The sequence below is a fragment of the Nerophis ophidion genome, linkage group LG15 (assembly GCF_033978795.1).
Source record: "Nerophis ophidion isolate RoL-2023_Sa linkage group LG15, RoL_Noph_v1.0, whole genome shotgun sequence".
In the NCBI taxonomy this organism is placed as follows: domain Eukaryota; kingdom Metazoa; phylum Chordata; class Actinopteri; order Syngnathiformes; family Syngnathidae; genus Nerophis; species Nerophis ophidion.
Genome location: NC_084625.1, coordinates 26,890,116 through 26,916,920, shown reverse-complemented (window position 1 = coordinate 26,916,920; position 26,805 = coordinate 26,890,116). Strand labels below are relative to the sequence as shown.

Here is a 26,805-nt window from a genome sequence, read left to right as displayed (position 1 = left end):
AACAGTCCCTCCAATATTCATGGCTATAGTCATTGTTGCCTAGTAGTTGAAATATTGGCGAGCCTGCATCATCATGTCACCAATTGTACCAAGTCTAAACCATATGGAATACCTTTTCATCATTATATTTTCCAGAGTTCCAGTTTGCTCAAATTTTGTGCCTTTTGAGGCGCTGTTCAGTCCACATTACAATTAAGGTTGTGGTGGAATTGAAGGTTATTAATAGACTCAAGAGTCCAGCCAGAGCTTGTTCCTGAAGCCAACAACAAACGTGCAAACACACACACACATTTATCCCAAGCTGTGTCTGAGTCATAATAAATGTCTGATCTACGTATTGCAGCAGTGTGATGCAAGCTGTCTCCAAATGGCAGCTCATGCAAGGCACCTTATGCGCTTGAAGGCATGCTGTTTATTCAGCACTATGGGTACATTTTCTGGTATAGGACTCTCATGCATGTCACGTAAATAAATACTACAGAATGTCTGTATTCTAATATTCCACATTCACTATCCCATTTTGTGGACTTAATTTGATATCAACATTAGGGGGACTGAATAACCTTGCTTTTTATAAACCTGTGTTGGACATCTGGAGTTCTGGCAACACTCTGATCACCCCCCACCCCACCTACAGCTGCCCTTCAAATCTGTACATTGCATCAGCTTATCTGTAAAGTGCTCATGTTGCCACGTATTCTGACATCAATGGGCTTTGCAGTACAGAGAGGACTTGCATTGTAAATTAGTCATAAAAATGTGGGTGATTTAAAGCTACAAGTGCATTTGTTTGCCTGTTTTAGATTCCCTTTTCCATCTATAAACTATCCTTTCCTGTTTCCCCTTGCAGATAAATGAGTTGAGCCATGTCCAGATTCCCATCATGCTCATGCCAGATGACTTCAAGGCCTATTCTAAGATTAAAGTGGACAACCATCTATTCAATAAGTAAGGTCTTTTTTGTGTGTGTATATTATATGCTGATTGCTGATTTCATAACCCTGTGGTTTGTGTTTTTTCTTATGCAGAGAAAACATGCCTAGCCATTTCAAATTCAAGGAGTACTGCCCCCTGGTGTTTCGAAATCTAAGGGAGCGGTTCGGCATCGACGACCAGGATTTCTTGGTAGGAAAATGTCTATTTATTAATTACTTTGTTGGCACAGTAAAGACTCAACTTTTGTCTCGTTTATTTATACAGAAGCAGTTTGCTTCTTTCGGTCATACAGCTCGTTTTCTTGAAGAAAACTCCCTTCTGCCCGTGCACACAGTGAGCTGGCACAGCTTGAAGGTCATTGTGTCCCAGCTCGGTGCAGCTGTCCATCTCATATGTTTATATTGGGGTTTAGCGTGCTGCAGTAAGTGGGCAGTTGGGGGTGTTAAGACTCCGGTGAGTGCAAACGAATGTCATGACATTCCCAGCCTACTGAAGCACTACTCAAGTTTTAATCCGACATGTTTTAGTTGTCATATTTTTCCTCTTTGCATTAGTTTTAATTGTACAATATTAGCCATTTTGCACCAATACCCTCAAAAACAATAATTGTTTTGACTAGGGATGTTCCAATCACTATCGGCCAATTAATCCTTCCATTCATACATTTTCCACCGCTTGTCCCTTTCTGGATCGCGGGCGTGCTGGAACCAAACCCTACGTACACTCAGGCGGAGGGCGGGGTACACCCTGGACAAGTCGCTACCTCAACGCTGGGTCAACACAGATAGACAGACAACATCCACACTCACATTCACACACTAGGGCCAATTTAATGTTGCCAATCAACCTATCCCCAGGAGCATGTCTTTGGAGGTGGGAGAAAGCCGGACTGACCAGAGGGAACCCACGCAGTCATGAGGAGAACATGCAAACGCCACACAGAAAGACCCCGAACCTGGGCATCGAACCCAGGACCTTCTTATTGTGCGGCACACGCGCTAACCACTTTTCCATTGTGCTGTCTATTGGCCGATTAATGCCTTTTTAATGCCGATCACAAATGCTATCCCCTCTAGCTGATACGTTATTTATTTTAAGTCAGCAGCTAATTATGTATCTCTATTCACAGAGTGGAACCACTCCTCTAAATTACTAATAATCATCTCCTTTACGGCAAATGAACTGCATTTCTTATTATCCTTATCACGTACATTATCACTGGAGGACGGGGTTAAATATGTTACACGCCAGAGCAAGCCAGAAGCAGGCATCCTATCCACTAAGCCAGTGGTTCTCAACCTTTTTTCATTGCTGTAGCCCCTGTGAAATTTTTTTAAATTCAAGTACCCCCTAATCAGAGCAAAGCATTTTTGGTTGAAGAAAAGAGATAAAGTAGTAAAATACAGCACTATGTCATCAGTTTGTGATTTATTAAATTGAATAACTGCAAAATATTGCTCATTTGTAGTGGTCTTTCTTGAACTATTTGGAAAAAAAGATATAAAAATAACTAAAAACTTGTTGAAAAATAAACATGTGATTCAATTATAAATACAGATTTCTACACATAGAAGACTTAGACTGAGACGTCCTTTTTATTTTCATTCAAATTTGAACTTTACAGTACAAAGAAGAACGACATTTTGTTGCATTAGCTCTTGGTAGTTAGTGCAGGATAAAAAAAACAATAGTAATCATCAACTTAAAGTGCGCTCTTTGGGGATTGTAATAAAGATCCATCTGGATTCTATACATTTCTTCACAAAAAAAGAAATCTTTAACATCAATATTTATGGAACATGTCCACAAAAAATCTAACTGTCAATACTGAATATTGCATTGTTGCATTTCTTTTCACAGTTTATGAATTTACATTCATATTTTGTTGAAGTATTATTCAATTATTATATTTATAAAGGTTTTTTTAATTGTTGTTATTTTTAGAATATTTGAAAAAAATCTCACGTACCCCTTGGCATACCTTCAAGTACCCCCAGGGGTACGCGTACCACCCATTTGAGAACCACTCCACTAAGCTAGCTTGAACAACCCCAAAAAGTAAATGCTTAGTAACAGGAAATGTCAGTATATTATTAAGATGATAATATAACAACAACTGTGCAGCATTATAACAGTCACTGCACGACACGTAAGAGGAGCTGGGATCAATCAGTGAATTGATGGGGTCGATACCAAGAGTGGTATCAGTATATAGTCGATACTGGAGTGATTCGGTGTATATTTAGATGTTTTCTTTTATATATATATAGTTTTATAAAACTCACACACAGAGGACTTTGAGGGCAAAACCCAAAATATTTAAATGAGTAAATGGTTTGTATCTGATCGTGGCGCGGCGTCGCAGCGAAATTGAAGCTTGACTTTTTTTTACGTGAAAAAAAAATTAAAGTAATATATTGTATGAATGGATATACAGCCTATATTATTTACGTACTTTTATTTAGCGATGCGCAAAAAGTTTAGCCACTAAAAAACTTTGATTAACCGTAAGTTAAACGCATGCGAGTATGTGGAGCCTCGGCGATAAAACGAAGTGCTGTCCTCGCGGCGGGACGTACACAGCCTTGATTTGTACTCCAGCCAGACCCACCCAGCCCTTAGAGTCAATCGTTGTCCTGAAGTTTTGGATCTGACTTGCCGACTTCAACCCGTTATGTTCTATGTGATGCCAGATATACAGCAGTGGCGATTACTAAAGACTGCATAAGAAGTTCATCCATCCATTTTCTACTGCTTATTTCTTTCGGGGTAGCGGGGGGCGCTGGAGCCTATCTCAGCTACAATCGGGCGGAATGCGTTTACACCCTGGACAAGTCGCCACCTCATCGCACCATGAGAAGTTCAGCTTGCCCTAAAATTAAAGTAGTGTTGTCAAATATGTTATTTTGTGTTTGCAATTCATTGACTAAATGTGTTAGAATACGTTTAACTTTTGTTTAGAATCAGCTCCTTTGGCGACATTTGGCGCGACTTTTTAAATTTATGTGGTAGCGTCGCAGTTTTGTAAACAATCGGTGGATGCATACTTGATTTGTCCCGCCCACGGACAATGAGCCAATGACTAAGAGTATTTGAAAAGGAGTTGCCGGGCTTTCGCATGATTTTTAGATGCACTGGCTGGGCTGAATCTCTTTTTGATTGGCAGCAAAATGATCAAATAAACAATCCTGAAACATAAAACACTGCCAAGGCATTTTTCAACTTTCATTCCATTGTTCCTGTTGATATTTGGATTTCTTTGTTCCAGTTTTTGGAGACTGTACTGAAGCTTACTGTTGTTACATTGTGCAATAACAATTATAAAACTAGAGCAAAACGATACTACAAAAATTTGTTAATACTAATGACTATTAACACAGACTTGTTTTTGAGTGTATTTTACTAATTTTTAGCATTAAACTATGTATATAATCAACCATGTGTAAATTATATGACGTTTCACTGGCCATCCCCACGCTGCCACATGTAGATTTCAAGCTAGGAAACCTTCGAGTAGATAGTGATAGTAGTTTATCTATTAAGTTCATCCACTCTAGTTTATTACTTTAGGGCCTATAGTGAGATAGTAGTTTTTACGTTTGTTTAGTTATTGTGTACCATTGACTTTAATTTCAATCAAACAATTATATGTAATAAAAGAAAATAAGGAACTAGTTTAAATATTGTTGATAGTGTTACAATGTCAATAGGACTCACTATACATATATTTAAAAAATTACAGTTAACACATGTGATTGGTATCGGACTTGGCCCATGTCATTCATAGATACTCGCTATTGGAATGGGCAGACCCTGATGAGACCATCCCTAATTTTGACCCCTGTTTGCAAGCTTAGAAACATCCTCAATACTGAGAAAAGGAGTCGTTCTCATTCATCTAGGTCATTGTGATCTCAGGGCTTTCATCCGATCGAAACTGGATTGTTTGGTTTGTCTTAGAAGATGTTTTGCTTCTCGTCCAAATCGGCTTCATCAGTTTATGCTCATATATCGTAATGGTCAGATCAAATCTAGATGATAAAAGGAGGGAACTGAATTGTCGTTCTGCCTTTTTATGCACTTCAAGAAGCAACTTTTTTAGATCCCGCTGCGCAGCACGTTAATGCATGTGCGCTCCAAAGGTTATTCCTCAGCCGCAAAAGATGCTCAATAGTTGACAAGGTAAGATGTAACCAAGGGCATAGGACATCAGGAATTCTTGGAGAATGAGGCATCGAGGCAGGATGATGGGATCATGTTACTTTTGAGCTCCCGAAGTCTGGATAGCAGCTGTTCGTGTCTACAGATAGGTTTGGACAGGCACAATGTGTGGGCTCAGAATACTTGCATGGTTCTATGGTTACAGACTTTTTCTTGTGGATTTATTTGTCTGGATTAACTTTCGGTTTCAGTTTATCCTCCTGAAAACCAGTGTCTTCTGCAGTGGACATTTGTGTTTCGCATAAATTGGCTTATTTGCAACTTTGACAAAAACAAATGTCCACTGCAGTGAATGTGGGGTCTCATGAGGTTAAATCAACAGTCTCTTCTTTTTTTATGATGATGATTTGACATCCATTTTTCCCTCATTCTTTTTGTGAATGTTTACCGAGCTGCACTGCCAAAAGCAAAATAGCCATTTTAGGTAACTTGACAAGTTGCAGCCACAGGGACCCTTCTTTTTCCAACGTTACCATCTGGTCCAAATACTGCTTTGTATAGTTGGAAAATGTAAAGATAGTGAGTCAAAACAGCCAAATGTTAAATTAGAATCGATTTAAGAACCTGCTAAATCAAATGTTTATGTGCTCATATGCATGCTTACCTTTGCAGTACTGATTATGCTGAGTAGTAGAAAAAGCATATCAGAAACAATACAATTTGTACAAAAAATAATGCACTGTCAGCATTGTTCAACCTTAAATATTTTGGCACACGATTTGTCAAATCTCATTTTCTTAGAACTCCCTGACACGTAGCGCTCCCTTGAACACTGACGCCCAGGGAAGAAGTGGGGCCCGTTTCCATACCTCCTATGACAAGCGCTACGTCATCAAGACCATCAGCAGCGAAGATGTGGCGGAAATGCACAACATTCTCAAGAAGTACCATCAGGTGACAATACTGTAACAATGGAGTATCTCATATAAGGGAACACTCCCAACATATCAGCCACCATCTTAAGATAGTTGTGTCAGTGTACAGCTTGTATAGCAGTCTATATTTACTGTACTTTGAAAAAACTTGAAACACAGTCTTTATTGCTATTAATGTTTAACTCTATGAACCGTAGCTCCTCAGTGCCCATGACCACCACCATGCCTTACTGTAGGCAAGATACAAGTATTTTGGTACTCGTACGTCTGCTCTTTACACAATAATGTAGAGATATTCAACTAAATTATTTTGGGGACCAAATGTCCAGAAAGCTATTAGTCCCTATTAGTCTTATTTTGTATATTCTATGGAACTCTACATTAGACATTTGATTATGGTCTATTTTGGCCAAATACAGAAGCATTTTTAAAGACTTTCTGTAAAAAAAAAAAAATATCTAGTCAAAGATATTTGACACAGCATTTTAGTCTTTTTTAAGAATCCACTGTAAAAATGTGAGTTTCTCACAATTTTTTTAACTGAACTCGCTGGTGGACACCACTTAAACTTCCCAAAAATCCATCAAAACCTTAATTCCATAAATCACATTACAAAAAACACAAAAAAGGAGAGGACTTGAGGGGGTCCATAAGGAACACCTCAGTATAGCACAAGTTTCAACTCCAGTTATCTATGTTTACTAGCAGGGTCAAAATGTCAATGTCAGGATCTGCCAATTTGTTTACAGTGGTTCCTCTACGCAACAGAAGCACTGTAGAGTTTTAGGAATCTGCTGCAAAAATGTTTGTCTCACAAGTTTTGAATTGAACTCCAGCACCGTTATAGTGGCATTTTCTGGCCAGATTTTGCACCCTGGAAGCAAATTGAGTAGCCCTGCAAAAATGGCTCTGTGTTGACATTTTTTCAGTATTTTCTATACTGTATGAATACTATACCACTGTACTATAAAATATATTATCATAAAAAATGGTTGCTGAAATGTCAGGGTTGTGAGATGCTATATATTTACATTGATTTATTTCTCAGAGTAGTTGCTAGAATATTTACAGTTGTTTTTATTCATTTATGTATTTCAAACATGATGTTTGCAGTTTATCGTGGAGTGCCACGGCAACACGCTGCTCCCTCAGTTTCTGGGGATGTACCGCCTCACCGTGGACGGAGACGCTACTTACATGATTGTTACGCGCAACGTCTTCTCACACCGCCTTTCTGTCTTCAAAAAATATGATCTCAAGGTATGAGGGGACCATGAAGAAATGCACTGCAGAAGAAAAAAAAAACAGCTGTCCAATGTTTTCATTTTATTTTTTTGCTTTTGTTTAGGGTTCGACTGTGGCACGAGAGGCTAGCGACAAGGAGAAGGTACAGTCTTCCGTCGAGAATCTGGTTCGGCTTCTACACACAAACTGTACTGACAAATTTAATTCATAGTCAACGATTTCATACCCTACCAGCATGTTCTTTTGGTTCTACGACCATTTCTGCTTGACTCACCGGTTCACTAATGAAGTTCCAATGTTGATATGTTTTGAAAGGTATAGAGCGCAGGAACACAAACTATTTATAAAATAGACATTTAACTAATACGCAATAGAGAAGAAACTGTAATTCCAATTAATTTAGTCCCCAGTCCATGATAACCCAAAACAAACTCCAAATTGAGGGCTGCTGTCCCTTCAGATGATCATGACACGAATAAAGATTCACTCCTTTAGTTTACACCTCTTCCATCCGTCCCCTGCACGCCATATATGTTTTAGTTTGATTAATTCCTTCTAACCTTGCTTCTGCTGCTCCATTAGTTTCCCTGCTTGCTCTCTGTATGTGCGCGTGTGTGTGTGAAACACTTGGGTTTTTTTGTACATGTGCTTTTTGAGTGCTATTTATTAAGTGATCATATATTATTTTTATTCTGTCTGACTGATTTGTGTGTATGTGTCAGTCAAAACTTGTTTGTATCATCAGTTATATAGTGCTTTGACTTTGTGAATGAAGGAAGTAGCATACAGAAGAATTCTTAAACGCCTTGACTTTGCGGTGCTATTTGTTTTGCCTGTAGTGTCCACTCGGCAAAACCAGAAAACTGCTCATCTTGTTTGTTTGCACCAACTTGGCCAAGTATAGCAAAACCAAATGTCTGTTTTTGTCATGAGTTAATGCAGTTTCAATATGATTTTTTTGTGAATTTTTGCTCCATTCCTAAAAATGTAATGAACAATGGTGTTGATGATAGGAGAATCAGATAGTGGTTTTGAAAATATTGTCATTTGAGTCAGATTTGTGATGACTAATCCATGTATGAAAATTATGTGTCATGCTTCCTCAACCGCTCTTTTCACGACTTGAACACTATGAATCCTGGCATTGTCATCTGGGAGGATGCTTGTGCCATCAGGAAAAACAGAGAGAAAAAAGCTCATTCAGTATTTTCAGCTAGCTTTAATTTCCTTGGGCACATTGCTGAACCCAGATGTGATCAAGTGAAGCAAGTCCAGATCAAAACAGAACCCCTCTAGCCTTGTACGTTCCACACTAGACATGCTGGCTGCATCACTTAATCCCTGATGCATCCATCACTCTGGACTCGTCAGACCAATGACCCTTTTTTTTCCATTGCCCGAGAGTCCAGTCAAAGTGAAGCATTTTTCTTGTTTGGTGCAGACCACTAATTACTGTTGCATTAGTTAGAAATGCAATGTCCGACAATAACCATTGCAGTAATCATCCAGCCTTTTAGGCCTTTTTGTTTTGTTTAAATCCAGGTCTTTCCGGTTAAGCCTAAAATATGAGACATTTTTTGTCTCAGAAGGATTTTCCGTTTGTGTTTATGGTGCAGTGAGGTATGACAGACTTTCAGGGACTCCCTCAACTAAATTTAGCCTTGTGTCTGGGGTCAAAGATGCGGGTGAATGCACAAAAATGCAAAAGTGTAAGATTTTAAATGATATGTATTGGCTCTTACATGAAACACCATAAGTGTTTGCAATGGTTTGTCAGTTGTCGTGAGTCTCGATAATTACAGATGTTTATCACATATTCAGCATGAAATGTCAAGTGTTTGGAACAGATCTGTTGTTGTCATCTGCAACCCTGCACTTGTAGTTTTTGTGAGATATGTTTATGTGGACATTATGTTAGTCAAGCTACTGTTAACAGAGCCACTGTGTTAACTGGCAATTTTTCATTAATGAAGCAAACAAAAAACGCCTATGTTCACAAGAGGGTTTATAAAATGGCTTCAAATACATGAGCATGGCAGGGTTCTCCCCTGACTGCATGACTGTCTCCCTTTCATGCATGCATCTTATCTGCATGCAATAAAGTGTTTTTCTGCATGTTTTTCATACAAACCCCGTTTCCATATGAGTTGGGAATTTGTGTTAGATGTAAATATAAACGGAATACAATGATTTGGATATCATTTTCAACCCATATTCAGTTGAATATGCTACAAAGACAACATATTTGATGTTCAAACTGGTAAACATTTTTTTTTTTGCAAATAACCATTAACTTTAGAATTTGATGCCAGCAACACGTGACAAAGAAGTTGGGAAAGATGGCAATAAATACTGATAAAGCTGAGGAATGCTCATCAAACACTTATATGGAACATCCCACAGGTGTGCAGGCTAATTGGGAACAGATGGGTGCCATGATTGAGTATAAAAGCAGCTTCCATGAAATGCTAAGTAATTCACAAACAAGGATGGGGCGAGGGTCACCACTTTGTAAGCAAATTGTTCAAAAAATCTGGAGAAATCAATGCACGTAAGCGATGATATTACGGACTTTGGATCCCTCAGGCGGTACTGCATCAAAAACTGACATCAGTGTGTAAAGGATATCCCCACATGGGCTCAGAAACACTTCATAAAACCACTGTCAGTAACTCCAGTTGGTTGCTACATCTGTAAGTGCAAGTTAAAACTCTACTATGCAAAGCAAAACCCATTTATCAAGAACACCCTGAAACGCCGCCGGCTTCGCTGGGCCGGAGCTCACCTAAGATGGACTGATGCAAAGTGGAAAGGTGTTCTGTGGTCTGACGAGTCCACATTTCAAATTATATTTGGAAACAGAGGACGTGGTGTCCTCCGGAACCAAGAGGAAAATAACCATTCGGATTGTTAGAGACGCAAAGTTCAAAAGCCAGCATCTGTGATGGTATGGGGGTGTATTAGTGCCCAAGGCATGGGTAACTTACACATCTGTGAAGGCACCATTAATGCTGAAAGGTCCATACAGGTTTTGGGGCAACATATGTTGTCATCCAAGCAACGTTATCATGGACGCCCTGCTTATTTCAGCGAGACAATGCCAATCCACGCGTTAACAACAGCGTGGCTTCGTAAAAAAAGAGTGCGGGTACTTTCCTGGCTCGCCTGCAGTCCAGACCTTTCTCCCATCGAAAATGTGTGGCACATTATGAAGCGTGAAATAGGACAGCGGAGACCCCGGAGTGTTGAACGACTGAAGCTCTACATAAAACAAGAATGGGAAAGAATTCCACTTTCTAAGCTTCAACAATTAGTTTCCTCAGTTCCCAAATGTTTATTGAGTATTGTTAAATTAAAAAAGGTGATGTAACACAGTGGTGAACATGCCCTTTCCCAACTACTTTGGCACGTGTGGCAGCCATGAAATTGTAAGTTAATTATTATTTGCAAAAAAAAATAACGTTTATGAGTTTGAACATCAAATATCTTGTCTTTGTAGTGCATTCAACTGAATATGGGTTGAAAAGGATTTGCAAATCATTTTATTCCGTTTATATTTACATCCAACACAATTTCCCAACTCATATGGAAACGGGGTTTGTAGTTATGTTGTTCCTAACACATTCTAGTGTGTGTCTATTTTGTTGCACATTGTTGTTTTTTTCAACCAAGGAGTTTTCTCTTCACCTGTCCATGATTTAGGACAGGTAAGCTAGGTAGGGCACATGTACACACACACACATGCTGGTATGACTGTTGTGTGGACTGCTTAATGTTATTTTAGCCAAGCGTAATTGTAAGGGCATAGATGTAGCGCCACACCTGAAGAACATTCAGTTGTTTATTTGTTTGCTTAGTTACAAGCCTCCTTTCTTGGTCAGGGATTTTTCTTTGAACTTCCATATTTTTCCGCGTGAATACCCTCTCCAATCCTCCTCCAGTGTCAGAAGAAGAAGAAAAAAACCACTTGTATTCTTTTACATTTTCAATACTTTGCTTTTACTTCCAACTTCCTTCCTTCCTCCCTTCCTTTCTTCTCTCCTTTCCTTTCCTCCACCCCGACCGCCCCTCCCTCCGCTCCCCCCCTTTTTCTAGCAGCCGCCCCCACCAGAGGATGTGCCCCCGCGGCCCAAATCTGGTAACGTTCAGCAAAGGCTGCAAACACTGCGGATTGCTACGCGCTTTTACTGCGCCATGAAACACGTAAGAGATGTAAGACAACCAGGGCTCATATACCAGGCATGATCTATCTAACCAGTTATTATTGTACGGCTCTTTCTTCTCCAGGATGCACTGTTATTTAAAGAACGTTACTTTGCACACTTTTCATCAGCTTTTGACCAATTTCTCAGCCAGTTTTTTTTTTTCAAAATGGTTAAAATGTAAACCTTTGCCGCCCTCTCAGTAGAGTGCATTTCTTGAGTCAGAAATACATAGAGTCATAGAGACGACACTAGGATGGAGAGAATGAGATTTACTGGCTCCTTGCCTCACTGCTGGCAAACCGCTTCATTTTGTAGTGGGAAGGTAAGGGGCCTTGGCACCCAGACAAGTATTTGCCCTAGGTAGTTAAAAGGCAATTCAAGTGATGACTCTGAATAGACACTTTTTTTTTCTAAATACGGCATGTGCTCATCATCTGAAGCAGCTCCGCTTCGCATTCTGTCCTCTACTACCTCCTCGTTTACTGACAGCATCTCGTTTACTAGCTCCCCAGTTTGAAGGTAACATATACATGTGCTGTAACACAGTGACAGAATGTACAGTTACTAATAGTTTCGCTAACTCTGGAAATGTTGTGGAACTTAATGGCACACAATTGCATCCAAGATCATCTGTTACATGATTAAACCCTTCGTAAAACATATTAACCGTACAGTCCCTCCAGGAATTTGTGACATCACGCACGTCAACTGTCTAATAAAAACGTATGTTTTCCTTGTGTAGACAAAACAGAATCCACAAAGTGTAACAATATATCAACTCTTTATTGCTCAAAAGGCACAATTGTCCTCTTACATAGCTCAGACATACTTCCAATGTTGTATATAAACATTTACTTCCTAGTTTACAGGTGTTATATATTTATTCAACCTTTATTCACCGTCGTAAGACAATTAAACACATTTTCATTCCCAATGCTGACCTAACAATCAGGCTTTACAAGTTAGAAGATGGTGAAGTGTGATGATAACCTCTCATCGTCATTTGCCAAGAAAAATGTTTGCTATAGTTCATTCTCAACAGTTCGCAAAAGTTCTTCACATGCAAGAGTATTTTTATTTAACATAATTGACTATTTAAGATGGACAAACACTTTTCAAGCGTAAAATAAACACAGAGAATGTCTGCAACTTGTGGACAACAATAAGGAAGCTTATGGGGGTGTTTCTCTTTAATTTACAATTAATTATTACTAATAAAGTACCAATGATTGTCACACACACTAGGTGTGGTGAAATTTGTCCTCTGCATTTGACCCATCCCCTTGATCACTCCCTGGGAAGTGAGGGGAGCAGTGGGCAGCAGCGGTGTCGCGCACGGGAATCATTTATGGAGATTTAACCCCCCATTCCAACCCCTTGATGCTGAGTGCCAAGCAGGGAGGCAATGGGTCCCATTTTTTTAGTCTTTGGTATGACTCGGCCGGGATTTGAACTCACAACCTACCGATCTCAGGGCGGACACTCTAACCCAGGGGTCTCAAACTCAATTTACCTGGGGGCCACTGGATACAGAAACTGGGTGAGGTTGGGCAGCAAGAAAAGATTTCTTAAAAAATGTAACATGCACTTTTTAATGAAATCACCTTCTATGAATGGCTTTCCCGCCCTAGCAACATACTTGCCAACCCCCACGATTTTTCCGGGAGACTCCTGAATTTCAGTGCACCTCCCGTCAATCTCCCGGTGAAAGTATTCTCCCGAATTTGTCCCAATTTTCACCCGGCCGACATTAAGGGCTGCCGTGACTGCACTGCCTTTAACGTCCTCTACAACAGTGGTTCTCAACCTTTTTTCAGTGTGAACATTTTTTCAATTCAAGTACCCCCTAATCAGAGCAAAGCATTTTTGGTTGAAAAAAAGAGATAAAAAGTGAAATACAGCACTATGTCTTTAGTTTCTGATTTATTAAATTGTATAACAGTGCAAAATATTGCTAATTTGTAGTGGTCTTTCTTGAACTATTTTGTAAAAAAGATATAAAAATAACTAAGAAACTTGTTGAAGAATAAACAAGTGATTCAATTGTAAATTAAGATTTGTGACGCTGTCAAGCGGCCTTCATATTAAACTCGCGGGCCGCACCAATATTAAATTGTCATATCAAAGTGCGGGCCGCATGATAACGTCTCGCGGGCCGCATGTTTGAGACCCCTGCTCTAACCACTAGGCCACTGAGTAGGTATGCTTTCAAGGCTGTGTGGAATAAAACAAGTAAAACATTATCATTGTGTTTTCCAATTTTTATTAAAATCCACAAGTTCAGACATTTTAGACTGCAACAATCACAGAAAAGGCCCGTGAAATCCTGTAGAGATAACTACTGGTAATGTTAACAAATCCTTGCTGGTGTAGTTCTTCCTATTTTTGGGTTCAAACAAAGGTCATTTTAAAAGCAGTGACTATGTGTAATACAATAGTTAGCCACAAAAACGTTTACCTTAGCTGTGGCATCAAGAAATGTGTGTCCGCTGTAAATCTTATTTCTTGATCTTTAAAAAACATTCAATGATGCCCTTTGTGTTTCAAAAGCCTAAAAAACAATAGAGAGGTACAGTTAGTCTTTGATGATCACTGAATTATGTCTGATATCTTCCACGGTATTGCAATGTAACATCAGCAATGATCTTATAGGTATAAGTCTTGCCAAAAAAAATCACGAAAAATACTCCTTGGATGCTTACTGAGCAGATGTTTTTCAAGTCATTTGCTGAGGTCTTATAACGTGCATCTTCTGCATGTATTGCAGCCAACTATCCACCTAACTTTTATTGCATATTTAAGGTCCATGTCTGTTTATATGTGCTCAAATGTCCTCTTTTGTCCGGTGTTTTATGTGTTCCATCTGTGTAAAGGTGTAATCTATAAATGTGTGTATGTATGTCTGTATGATGTCTGAGCTACCGCTACAATTGTGTTGCTGCTCTTCTGCTGCCATAGAAACGCTGTTGTAGCCAAACTGCTGTTGTTGCCACCCTTGTTACCTCATTTCCTGCTAAATATTGGACCCCCATTCTCACAAAAACACCTCTTCCACTTACAGGCTCCTGGCAGGATTGCAGTAGCTTGTCCCCAATTAACAGTATTCCCATTTTTAGACACCTAAATAGTTATCTATTTTAGAGTGCAGATAGCAAATACGTTTCTTGTCTTTGATTCCAACATTTTTTCAACAGTGTATGGATCCAACAGATGCATTAAAAATGTGTAAAATCAAAACAATATCGCTAAATGAATACAACAGATCCCAGCCTATTTACAGAACGGCATTTGCTTTACCGCATAAAATGAATACAATGATACCTTGTTTTTTTGTTAGGAAGACCGAATCGTACAAAAACGATTTCCCCTAATAATATAAAACCAATAAATCTGTTCCAGACACCCACAACTACAAACTAATGTCTACTGTATAGGATGCTGGTTCTACAGAAGTTACAAAATAAGACGAATAGTAAAAAAAACATTGTTTGTTTTTTTCACTATCTTGGGGAGAGGTCAAGAAATGTGAGCCTTTGAAATAGCGGGGATCTACTGTATATCTGTTTGAGGTCATAGTTTAAAAAATAAAATGTGGTGTTTTAAGAATACTGCATCAGATGGATCTGTACATTCCTATGCGCATGCTGCATGCACTGCATAAATCAATGTAGTTTAAAACGAGGTCAGCCTTGGGTTGGATAGGACTGCCTGTGCTTCTGCTGGATGGGCAGACCTATATTACAAACCACTGACAGTAGCCTCGGTTATAGTGCTACTAGGTGTTTCAACATGCTCCATCTTTGCACTTCTTGTTACCATTCAAAGAGAAATGCACATGTTGAAATACCTGTTTTCAAAACTATGATATTGTGATGTTGTAAAACACTGGGGAAAACACAAGAATACTGATGTTTCTGTCACTTTTAACTGGTTTCTTTAAAATATCCCAACGTATGTTGAAAATTAAACTTTCCATAGCAGCAGCATTCTGCCATGTTTTCGCCCAGTTCTGCTGCATGCATCCATGAATTAAAGTGTATTTTTCTAATTGTTGTCACACTAATCCCCCATGCTACAACTGTTAGGCTAAGGAGCTGCCGACCTACAAGGACAATGACTTCATCAACGACGGGCAGAAGATCTGCATCGATGACGAGAACAAGAAAATGTTTCTTGAAAAGCTCAGGAAAGATGTGGAGGTATGTCTGTCCATGTCTTGCACGATTAGCTCCTGCTTTGAGGACATTGCGTTTTCTTTTTAATGACTACATACCTTCTGATCCTTTCATCCTTAATCCCCTGATGCCTCGCTTGTTCCACCTTCCCTAGTTCTTGGCACAGCTAAAGCTCATGGACTACAGCCTGCTGGTCGGGATTCACGACGTTGAGCGAGCCGAGCAGGAGGAGGTGGAGAGCGAGGACAACGAGGCGGAAGAGGAGGGCGGGGAGAGCGACGGGGGAGTCATCGGGACTCCCCCTGACAGTCCCAGCAACACCCTGGACAGCACTAAGCCCCTGTCGCCGGGAGAGTTTGATCCCACCATTGATGTCTATGCCATCAAAAGCAGCGACAGTGAGTGTCCCTGTGCTCTCCTCTCCCACAGTGCTGGTAGAGCTCCCCCTGGTGGACACTGTACTGATATGAAATGGTTTTGTCCTGCAGCTGCTCCCAGGAAAGAAGTTTACTTCATGGCCATCATAGACATCCTGCAACATTACGATGCCAAGAAGAAGGCTGCCCATGCCGCAAAGACAGTTAAACATGGCGTAAGACAATTTTTTTGTAACACAGCACCAATGTTTCCAGAACATCCAACAACATTAGTATCAACAAGCTTTTATTTTCAAGTTGTTTAGCTCATTATATCTCAACCTTTCTGTAGCACATATTTTCCTTTGTTTTTAATGTGCTGTGTTTTTCTGTTGAGTATGGCACCCACTACACTTTTACAAGGAAAACTAGCTTTACATATAGTAGCTGCACCAGACTTTAAGCCACATATATATATATATATATACATTGCAAAATGAGTTATTTTCACACAAAGATTAGGTAAATCTGAATTTAGTGACTCTCACACTAATTCACTAATATTCATTTACCTACCTGGATTGTTTCCAAACGGTGCCTGTAACACAGCAGTAACATGTAAGTCATCATCATGGACCTACTATCTGCGGAAGCTAGCTCTCCAATCAGCTAAAACCGACTCAATTACTCCACGGTGACGTTTTGGTGAATTTACAAAGACATTTGTGAAACTGAAACAATACAAAATGAATGCCACAGACACTCGAAAACGTGTTTGCATATTAGCTAGTGCAAGCAGCGCTCGATTACTTTACGATAGCACGTACAAATAATAATTAAAACACTCCTATACCACACATGGGACGGTTCTGTAAGTATAAATAGTTTTTGTTGTATCGTAAAACTAACAAACGTTACTTGGAGTGATGAAGAATCCATATGAGTAGAAACGCTATGGACTAAAAGATGGACGGCACTTGTACTTCTGATTGAAAGCTCTAAATAAAGACACGTGCTGTGACCAAACCTGTCCAAAAGATGGCGCAATAACAAAAAACAACACACCTTTTCAATGTTTTTGCTTCTTTGTATTGTTTGGACTACTTGCATTATGATTGTCAGCAAAGAAAAATCCACCAATTAACAGCACGGTTTTATAAGCAGGATTCAAAGCTTAGCAAAAAAGAAGCGGCTTACAGTCCAGAACTTAAGGTAGCTACAATGCAGTTGAGTCTTTCCTGTCACGATACGCCACTAGCATTTCACTGCTTTCGAGGGATTGTTGTCCCAGAATTTTTTAGAAATTTATGGCAGAAGATGCAATGCTTTGATTTGAGGCTTATTTTGTTTTCTTTACAATTACGTCAACTTGTGATTTTTCAAATTTAATATCAATGTTTTAAGTGTTCCTTTTAACCCTAACCTTAAAAGCACATCATTTCAACAAAAACATGTAAACAAATACTATCTTGATGTTTTACTTGTTTTATACCACAGACTATAAAGTTGACACCGGGCAGCAGTAAAAGCACATACTCGGAGCTCATTGTCAAATTTCTGTATTTTTTTAATTATACTTGATATTGGTAATAATTACAAAAGAATAATTAATTATAATTACAGAAATAAACACCACCAAAGGTTTCATTTTAATTTGCTGTCTCCTGTGTTGTCCACAACTGTATTTTACGCTTGAAAAGTGTTTGCCCATCTAAATATGTATTTATGTTCTAACACATTTACCACATTTAAAAGCATTTGCGAAATCTTGAGTGATCTATAGCACTAATTATTGTTAATAAATGAAAGACAATAAGAGATTATTACACATCTTCACGGTGGCAGAGGGGTTAGTGCGTCTGCCTCACAATACAAAGTTCCTGCAGTCCTGGGTTCAAATCCATGCTCGGGATCTTTCTGTGTGGAGTTTGCATGTTCTCCCCGTGAATGCGTGGGTTCCCTCCGGGTACTCCGGCTTCCTCCCACTTCCAAAGACATGCACCTGGGGATAGGTTGATTGGCAACACTAAATTGGCCCTAATCTGTGAATGTGAGTGTAAATGTTGTCTGTCTATCTGTGTTGGCCCTGCGATGAGGTGGCGACTTGTCCAGGGTGTACCCTGCCTTCCGCCCGATTGTAGCTGAGATAGGCGCCAGCGCCCCCCGCAACCCCAAAAGGGAATAAGCGGTAGAAAATGGATGGATGGATACACATCTTTTAAGATGTAAATGCTCCCTCTTTTCCTGAAGGAACTCTCCTGAAGGAATCAATAAAGTACTATCTATCTATCTACCTCTTTGTTATGTCAGAATTGCTAATACATGTAAATTAACAAATTTTTGTTAGTTTGTTGCTAGCGCGTGTATAATATAGCCAAAAGTCATGGATGCCATTGCATTCTGGGTAAGTGTTATGTTGCGTTTATAATGTGTTACAGAGCCAATGTTCTCCAGAAATGTGTTTGGTGTGGGTTCACAGAGTGTGGTGCATATTACTAAGAGTGTTAAAGTTGTTTTATATCACAACCGTTAGTGTGATCTGTATGGCTGTAGAACAAGACCCCTGGTTTACACACGGTAAAAGCAAACAAGAACTCCTCCGCCATTTTAAAAAAGATGGCAGGGGAAGCGTAACTTGTGACATCTTGAATTTGACCCGGCGGTTAAAGTAAGCATGTGCTTGTCAATTTGTGGAGTGAGTTAAACTCGGCAGTAATTCAAGTCAGGCGCATATCACATGCCCGGCGGCTATTCAAGGAAATACGGTAATACTAAAAACTAGTGAAATTGTCTCTCCAAGCGGCCAGTTAATTTTACTTGATAAGACATCCTAGATTGAGATTTGTATATTCATAAATAAGTATTTTATTCGGAAAACAATTACTTGCATTTCTTAAATTAAGCATCATCGGGATGCTGCAGGACAGTGGCACAGGAACTTGTGTGTGTGCCTGACAATAAGAAGATCCTGGGTCTTTCCGTGTGGCGTTTGCATATTCTCCCCCGGCCTTCTCCCACCTCCAAAGACATGCACCTGGGGAAAGGTTGATTGGCAACACAAAATTGGCCCTAGTGTGTGAATGTGAGTGGGAATGTTGTCTATCTGTGTTGGCCCTGCAATGAGATGGCGACTTGTCCAGGGTGTACGCCGCCCTAGTGCAGCTGGGATAAGCTCCAGTCCCCCCCGTACCTCCAGAGGGACAAGTGGTACAAAATGGATGGATGGAAATCAAAAATATCTTATTTGAATAGTTACTTTTTCAATATTAAAATTCTAAAACCACAATCGACAAAAATAATTATTCATGCTAAAATTACGAATATGACTAAAATAAGTAATAAGCTCTTCAAACTATAAGAACATTTCTAGAAATAAAATTAGTGGCAAATAATTAGCATTGACCTGCGCGATAAAATGAGAATTGTGTTGTTTGATCAATAAAGACACATGGTTGTTGTCCGTTCTTCATCTACGCAAGAAACAAACATGCATTTTCATCATACAGTCAAAGTGTGAGTTTGAGCGATGCTCAGAAACCAATTCAATTGGTGAAAATGATGCCGGTTGTCCAAAATGTGCAAGAAAGCTGCAGACATTAAATTTGTTAGGCCTCACATAGTTTGCGCAAATTGGTTAAATTTGGGTGAATTGGCACCAAAGTGACATTGCAAAATTCTGTGGGTACTGATTGGTAAACAGATCAATTATTTCTACTAAATAAATAATACTTTTTTGATCAATTAAGTAAAATATTATCATTTGGGCCCCTGATTGCCTCGTATAATTTACAATACAAACACGATAAATCATTTTATTCAAATTTTCTCTCTCTGCAGGCTGGAGCGGAGATCTCCACCGTGAACCCAGAGCAGTACTCCAAGAGGTTTTACGACTTCATCAACACTATTTTGTCATAGCCCCCACGAGCACCGGGAGACGCGCAGCTTCGCAGGGAAAGGAGGAAGAAGCGCAGTGGGTTTCAGGGCGGAGGAAGGAAATTGTGAGGGAATTAAGGTGCTGCCATGTCCTTGCCCGTTTTGCTCCCCCGTCTCTGTTGGGCCTTGCCCTCTTTAACAGTGAGGGTGCCACGCGTCGCAGCAGCTAAAAACATTGTTCGTTTACAGTTAACCTCTTCTCTTTATGAGTTGTATTTGTTTCTATGGAAGTTTTTGTGGAAATGTGGCTTTTTATTTGTTTTGCGCCTCGCACGTCATTCTGGGTGTTTTTACGTCAGACTCGTCCTACAAAGGGCTGGAGGTGGAGTGTGAGTCTGGACTGATAGGCGGGGGAGTTAAAAGCAGCGCGATGCTGCATTTTAGAAAGTAAGCAACAGTCTTCCAAACGGTGCTCGGCAAGAACCAACATTGACACACCACCACCTCAGCCCAGCTTTTTGTTCTTCTTGCCGCGCGCTACGCATGTTGTCCTTAACTGTTTTTTGTTTTTTTTGCGGGCTGAGTAAGTAGAACTAAGGGAAGTATCTTTCAAGTCCTCTGACAGGGAATTAGCCGTGAAAAAGTAACTGGGTCTAGATTCTTTTTGGGAGTCATCTGCAGCCCTGAACAGGCTCTTTGCCATCAGCACCTTAAAACAAAACAAAACAAAAATCTTGCACTTTTATTTGTCGTTGCAGTCCATATACACATGTTCTCGCTTATGTAGAAGAGCTGCAAGGGCTTTACCTCCATGTGGGGACCAACCAGCAAAGTATTAGATTGGAAAAAGAAGGTTTCCGTTTGTCAACAAAATAACGACATTGCGTCCTTGCATGTTCGCTAACAGCAGGAAAAACCTTAATTGATGGCCGCGTTCTCCTCGCAAGATGCTCACTTTTTATGCAAAAACATTTGAGGTTTGTTGGCAACACAACAAATGACACAAAACAGTACCAGTTAGATTGGTACAGCACTTTGCCCAACTCACGCTGTCATCTACTTTTCTCTACACAATACAGTAGAAAATTGATGATCCACTCCTGCAATAGTTTGATTTACATAACACAGTACAGATGACAATGCATGTGAGAGACAACCGTTTACTCCCAATGGTTGTGGTGATTTTTAAATACGGTTGCAGCCCTCACACATTTGTGTTACAGTAATATTGCCCTTCTCCTCTCTTGAAAGTGTTTTTGTGAAATAATACGGGAGTTTTTGTCTAGTTTTTGTCCATGTTATATATTTTGCACAAGAGGAAAGGAACCAAATGTTACGAACAACAAGCCCAATATTTCAATGCGGTCTTATCAAGGGAAATGCAATATATATACTGTATGTGCGTGTGTGTCTGTGTGTGTGTGAGAAAAGTGGTTTGTGCGTGTGACGTTGTGTAATGTATAACCAACTAAAACAAGTAATGTCCTTGACCTACATTTAACCCACCAAAAGCTTCCATCACAATATGTTTGTGTAGATATCAGATTATATTCACATTTTATATTTTTACATTGGATTTAAGTCATGAATAAAGTTGTATTTTAAAAGAATGACAAAAATGGAGCCAAGCTTTGGGATGACTGGCGGTGCTGTGGTAAATGAAGAATTATCATGCTTGAATTTCTACAATGTGCTTAGAAAAAAAGTTATGGAAAAAAATGTGCATGTCACGGGACTGAGTTTCCTTATCTCTCAAGTCAGTGTTGTTGCCTGTTCAGGTTCTTTTTTGTGTCCCTATGTGTGCTGTTCTATGTCTTATAGCCCCCACACCCCGCACCATGATTTGTTTTCATTGTTACACTGTGCAAGATGTGTGCCTTTATACTCCGAAATTATTTAATTTTATATTTTGTAATCTTTTTTTTTTAAATAAATGTCAAATGTTATTTTAATAATAGGGTGTTTACTTTTGCCATGTATCAATGCCCCTTTACAAATACACCTCCTTCACTGTATGTATAGACATGTTTTTAAATGTTCAACCATTTGAACGATGGCGTCCAAACCACCTAAAACAAGCTGTGTCCCGTTTTGAGATGGTAACTAAGACAAATTCCTCTTTGCGATTATTCTCTTGCCTTTTTAATCTGTGTGCGTGTAGAGTGTGTGTTGTGATTGCGCCTTGTTGTGCTCATCCTGGATGTCAACTATCTAATCAATTTTTTTGTAGTGTAACTCTTTGCTTCTTCCACAGACTTGTTTTCTTGCTTCTACTTATTTTGTGTGTTGAAAAAAAAAACAATTGGATAATATACACACTCTTGGTTATGTGATGCAAAAACAAGTTTCACTTTCATCCTGTAGTATGTTCTTTTAGGCCCTGGAAGCTTCCTTTTACACACAAATGGCGACAGCAGTGCATGCGGGGTGATCATTTGTTTTATTGTTTTAATTAAAGTAACTGAGCCACTGTCAGACTCCAGCAGTGGTAGACTTCCTTGCTGCCGGGCCTTCAAATGCATATTTGTTGTCTTTGCTTGTGAATGAGCTCTCCAGCTGTCTGTCAACTTGCCAAAATATTTTCTTTTCAGCAAACCAAATGAGCTCAAAGGACATTGTCACTGCATCCAGTTTTATGTGTTTTTCATGCACTGGGAGATGTCAAAAAGGAAGACACCTTGTATTTTGGTATCAAATGCTGCACAGAACTGAAGGTCAGGTAGACTTTTAAAATCTCCTTTATTTGGCTTTTAATTTTCAAAACTATTTTCATTAATACATTACAAAAGCGGGTGTGTTCAGTGGCATCAAGGCCAACAAAAAGATGTTTATGGATACATTTAATAATACAATCCATTCCATAAGCATTCACTCAAACCAATTAAATCACTTGTTCTGCTTGACTAAAATGGTGGTTTGTGTTTTATGTTCATTTCAAATCCTAACCCTATGAAAATGTTTTCTTTACAAATCATCAAAATACCAATTTGGTCATTGGAGCAATGTAATGGAACACTACACTGTCCCTATGGGGTGTTAACAATACGTCGTAAAATAAAATACAGTTAATATTTTGGAATTCTACCACAAAATGAACCATTACTTATGTAAAAAATAGACCGAGTGATAATATTAGTCTTTATTACGGAGAAGTAAACATTCGGAGAGTTTTTAATATAGGTCACCCCGCATTTTTTTATCAAATGGTTCAGTCCTGTCTATCAGGTGTCCTCGTTTCGCTTGATTGAGTGGCGGGTAAACAGAGGTGAAGGTGTGTCGCTTGTCTGCAGTCGAAAACATTCTGTAAATCTTATTTCTGAATAAAAATAGATCTACACGACAACATCCAGTCACCTAAACACAGGTCGGTGCCATACGTGAGTACTCGTTTGCTTTACAACACGACAGTTATTGTGACTGGGCTGGTTGAAAAGCTTTTCATTTTAAAATGTCCACCATAAGCTACAATGTGAAGCCAACAGTTGTTAAAGTTTCGTGTATAATTGGTGCCAGTATCCACGAGGCAAAACATTAAAAAAAACAACCTCCCATTCAACATTTATAATAAAACCAAAGTTTTACTTAGGTAAAACAGAATCCATCATATTTGGGTCCCATATCAACCTTAAGAAAGTCAGTGACTTCACTGTAAAAGTGGGTGACATTATCACCAGGAAAGATGAGGTCACCCACCTAGGTTCCATTCCAGAGGCAAATTTTTCCTGTAATAAAATGGCAACCAAGGTAATCAAAAAGGTCAACCAAAGAACGAGATTCCTCTACAGCAGGGGTCACCAACCTTTTTGAAACCAAGAGCTACTTCTTGGGTACTGATTAATGCGAAGGGCTACCAGTTTGATACACACTTAGTATGCCAGAAATAGCCAATTTGCTCAATTTACCTTTAATAAATAAATATATATATATATATATATATATATATATATATATATAAAAGCGGGTATTTCTGTCTGTCATTCCGTCGTACGTTTTTTTTTCCTTTTACGGTTTGAAGCTTATTTCTAACAAAGACAAATCATTATTTCTTCTAGATTTTCCAGAACAAATTTTTTTTGAAGAAATTCAAAAGACTTTGAAATAAGATTTAAATTTGATTCTACAGATTTTCTAAATTTGCCAGAATTTTTTTTTTTAATTTTAATCATAATAGTTTGATAAATATTTCACAAGTATTCTTCGTCGAAAAAACAGAAGCTAAAATGAATAATTAAATTAGAATGTATTTATTATTCTTTACAATAATAAAAAAAACTTGAACATTGATTTAAATTGTCAGGAAAGAAGAGGAAGGAATTTAAAAGGTAAAAAGGTATATTTGTTTAAAAATTTTAAAATCATTTTTAAGGTTGTATTTTTTCTCTAAAATTGTCTTTCTGAAAGTAATACGAAGCAAAGTAAAAAAAATAAATGAATTTATTTAAACAAGTGAAGACCAACTCTTTAAAACATTTGGATTTTCAAATTCTATTTGAGTTTTGTCTCTCTTAGAATTAAAAATGTTGAGCAAAGCGAGACCAGCATGCTAGTAAATAAATACAAGTTAAAAAATAGAGACAGCTCACTGGTAAGTGCTGCTATTTGATCTATTTTTAGAACAGGCCACCAGGCTACTCATCTGGTCCTTACGGGTGACCTGGTGCCCGCGGGCACCGCGTTGGTGACCCCTGCTCTACAGAATCTCCTCTCTGGTTAACAAAAGCACCTTGAAGATTCTAGCGGGAACCCTCATTCAACCCTTTTTCGATTACGTTTGCGCCTCCTGGTACCCCAGCACCTCCAAAACCCTCAAATCTTGACTCCAATCATCCCATAATAAGCTAGTCTAGTTACTTTTAGACCTCCACCCCAGATCACACCTCACTCCAACCCACTTCTCCAAAATGGGCTGGTTAGGGTGGAGGACTGAGTAAAACAACTTGCACTGAGCCTAGTCTATAAAATCCGCTACACCTCCCTGATACCGAAGTACATGTCAAACTACTTCCTTAATGTAAATGACCGCCCTAACCACAACACCAGGGGGAGCTCCACAAACCACGTTAAACCCAGATTCCGATCTAACAAAGGTCTTAACTCATTCCCTTTCTATGCCACATCAATGTGGAATGCACTCCCAACAGGTATAAAAGTAAGTGCATCTCTATATTACTTCAAAACCGTTCTAAAACAACACCTCCAGGCAACTTCAACCCTTTACTAATACCCTTCTTTTACATCCCATCTCCCCAGATTATAAATAACCTAATGTAAATAATCAAATGTACTTCTAATGTATTTACCTGCTCTTATGCTATCTGAACTCACTATGTTCTCTGCTGGCTGTACATATCCTACCTGTTTCAATATCCATTTCTCTGTTGATGCAATTGTTGATCACTGAAGTACTGATATCAACCAAAGCTCCTCATCCCACACCCCGGATTGTAAATAATGTAAATAATTCAATGTATATACTATGATGATTTACCTGTGTGATGACTGTATTATGCCAATAGTATATATTTGTACCATGAATTGATTAACGTGGACCCCGACTTAAACAAGTTGAAAAACTTATTTGGGTGTTACCATTTAGTGGTCAATTGTACGGAATATGTACTGACCTATGCAATCTACTAATAAAAGTATCAATCAATCAAAAACCCGTCAACACATTTGAACATAAAGTGCCAGTCAGTTATCAAAAGGGCTAACTGCTGAAGTTAGTGTATAGACACTTGCCTACCAAAACATATAGGCACACCTTCATAAAATAATTATTCCTTGAAAAATAACTATTAATGGTGTTTGGTTTTAACACTTAGGCTATGTACTAAAATACAGCAGGACATTCTACAAAACTGAACCTTATGTTAAGATATTGTTCATTATTCGTACCTTAACGTTAAAGTACCAATGATAGTCACACACACTAGGTTTGGGGAAATTAACCTCTGCATTTGACCCATCCCCTTGTTCACCCCGTGGGAGGTGAGGGGAGCAGTGAGCAGCAGCAGTGGCTGCGCTGGAGAATCATTTTGGTGATTTAACCCCCAATTCCAACCCGTGATGCTGAGTGCCAAGCAGGGAGGCAATGGGTCCCTTTTTTGTAGTCTTTGGTATGACTCGGCTGGGGTTTGAACTCACGACCTACCGATCTCAGGGCAGACATTTTAACCACTGAGCAGGTCAAAGCATACTTGCCAACCCTCCCGGATTTTCCGGGAGACTCCCGAAATTCAACGCCTCTCCCGAATACCTCCCGGGACAAATTTTCTCCCGAAAATCTCCCGAAATTCAGGCGTAGATTGAGGCCACGCCCCCTCCAGCTTCATGCGGACACGAGTGACGTGTCGACAGCCTGTTTTCACGTTCACTTTCCCACAATATAAACAGAGAGCCCGCCCAATCACGTTATAACTGTAGAATGATCGAGGGCGAGTTCTTGGTTTCTTATGTGGGTTTATTGTTAGGCAGTCCCATTAACGTCCTCCCAGTGCGGCAACAACACACAACAGCAGTCACGTTTTCATCTACCATAAAGCAGTTTGTCTGCCGTAAACAGCAATGTTGTGACACTCTTAAACAGGACAATACTGCCATCTACTGTGCATGCATATGTGACAATAACATCTACGGCTTTTAGAGCAGTGGTTCTCAAACTTTTTTCAGAGATGTACCCCCTGTGAACATTTTTTTACTTCAAGTACCACCTAATCAGAGCAAAGCATTTTTGGTTGAAAAAAAAGATAAAGAAGTAAAATACAGCACTTTGTCGTCAGTTTTTGATTTATTAAATTGTATAACAGTGCAAAATATTGCTCATTTGTAGTGGTCTTTCATGAACTATTTGGAAAAAAAGATATAAAAATAACTAAAAACTTGTTGAAAAATAAATAAGTGATTCAATTATAAA

General features: G+C 39.1%; 1 protein-coding gene and 1 long non-coding RNA gene across 6 annotated transcripts in view; one reads left to right on the top strand and one right to left on the bottom strand.

The window, feature by feature from the left end:
* pip4k2aa (phosphatidylinositol-5-phosphate 4-kinase, type II, alpha a) overlaps positions 1-22,798 on the top strand; it is a 43,948-nt gene extending 21,150 nt beyond the window's left edge. The window contains exons 2-11 of one of the 5 annotated variants that reach the window (XM_061921954.1): positions 851-948; positions 1,029-1,125; positions 5,899-6,051; positions 7,146-7,292; positions 7,381-7,419; positions 11,376-11,480; positions 15,568-15,681; positions 15,812-16,055; positions 16,146-16,249; positions 19,851-22,798. In XM_061921954.1, the coding sequence (XP_061777938.1) occupies positions 851-948; positions 1,029-1,125; positions 5,899-6,051; positions 7,146-7,292; positions 7,381-7,419; positions 11,376-11,480; positions 15,568-15,681; positions 15,812-16,055; positions 16,146-16,249; positions 19,851-19,931 (1,182 nt within the window). In that variant the 3' untranslated portion in view covers positions 19,932-22,798. Of the gene's footprint in view, positions 1-850; positions 949-1,028; positions 1,126-5,898; positions 6,052-7,145; positions 7,293-7,380; positions 7,420-11,372; positions 11,490-15,567; positions 15,682-15,811; positions 16,056-16,145; positions 16,250-19,850 lie in introns of all 5 variants that reach the window. The other 4 variants (XM_061921952.1, XM_061921953.1, XM_061921951.1 and 1 more) reach the window with 4 other exon arrangements.
* Positions 13,729-16,041, bottom strand: LOC133569542 (uncharacterized). Its single transcript, XR_009809827.1, has 3 exons — positions 15,756-16,041; positions 13,941-14,033; positions 13,729-13,861 (listed from the first exon to the last, which is right to left on the bottom strand). It is a non-coding gene; the product is annotated as an uncharacterized LOC133569542 (long non-coding RNA).
* Positions 22,799-26,805: the final 4,007 nt, after the last annotated feature.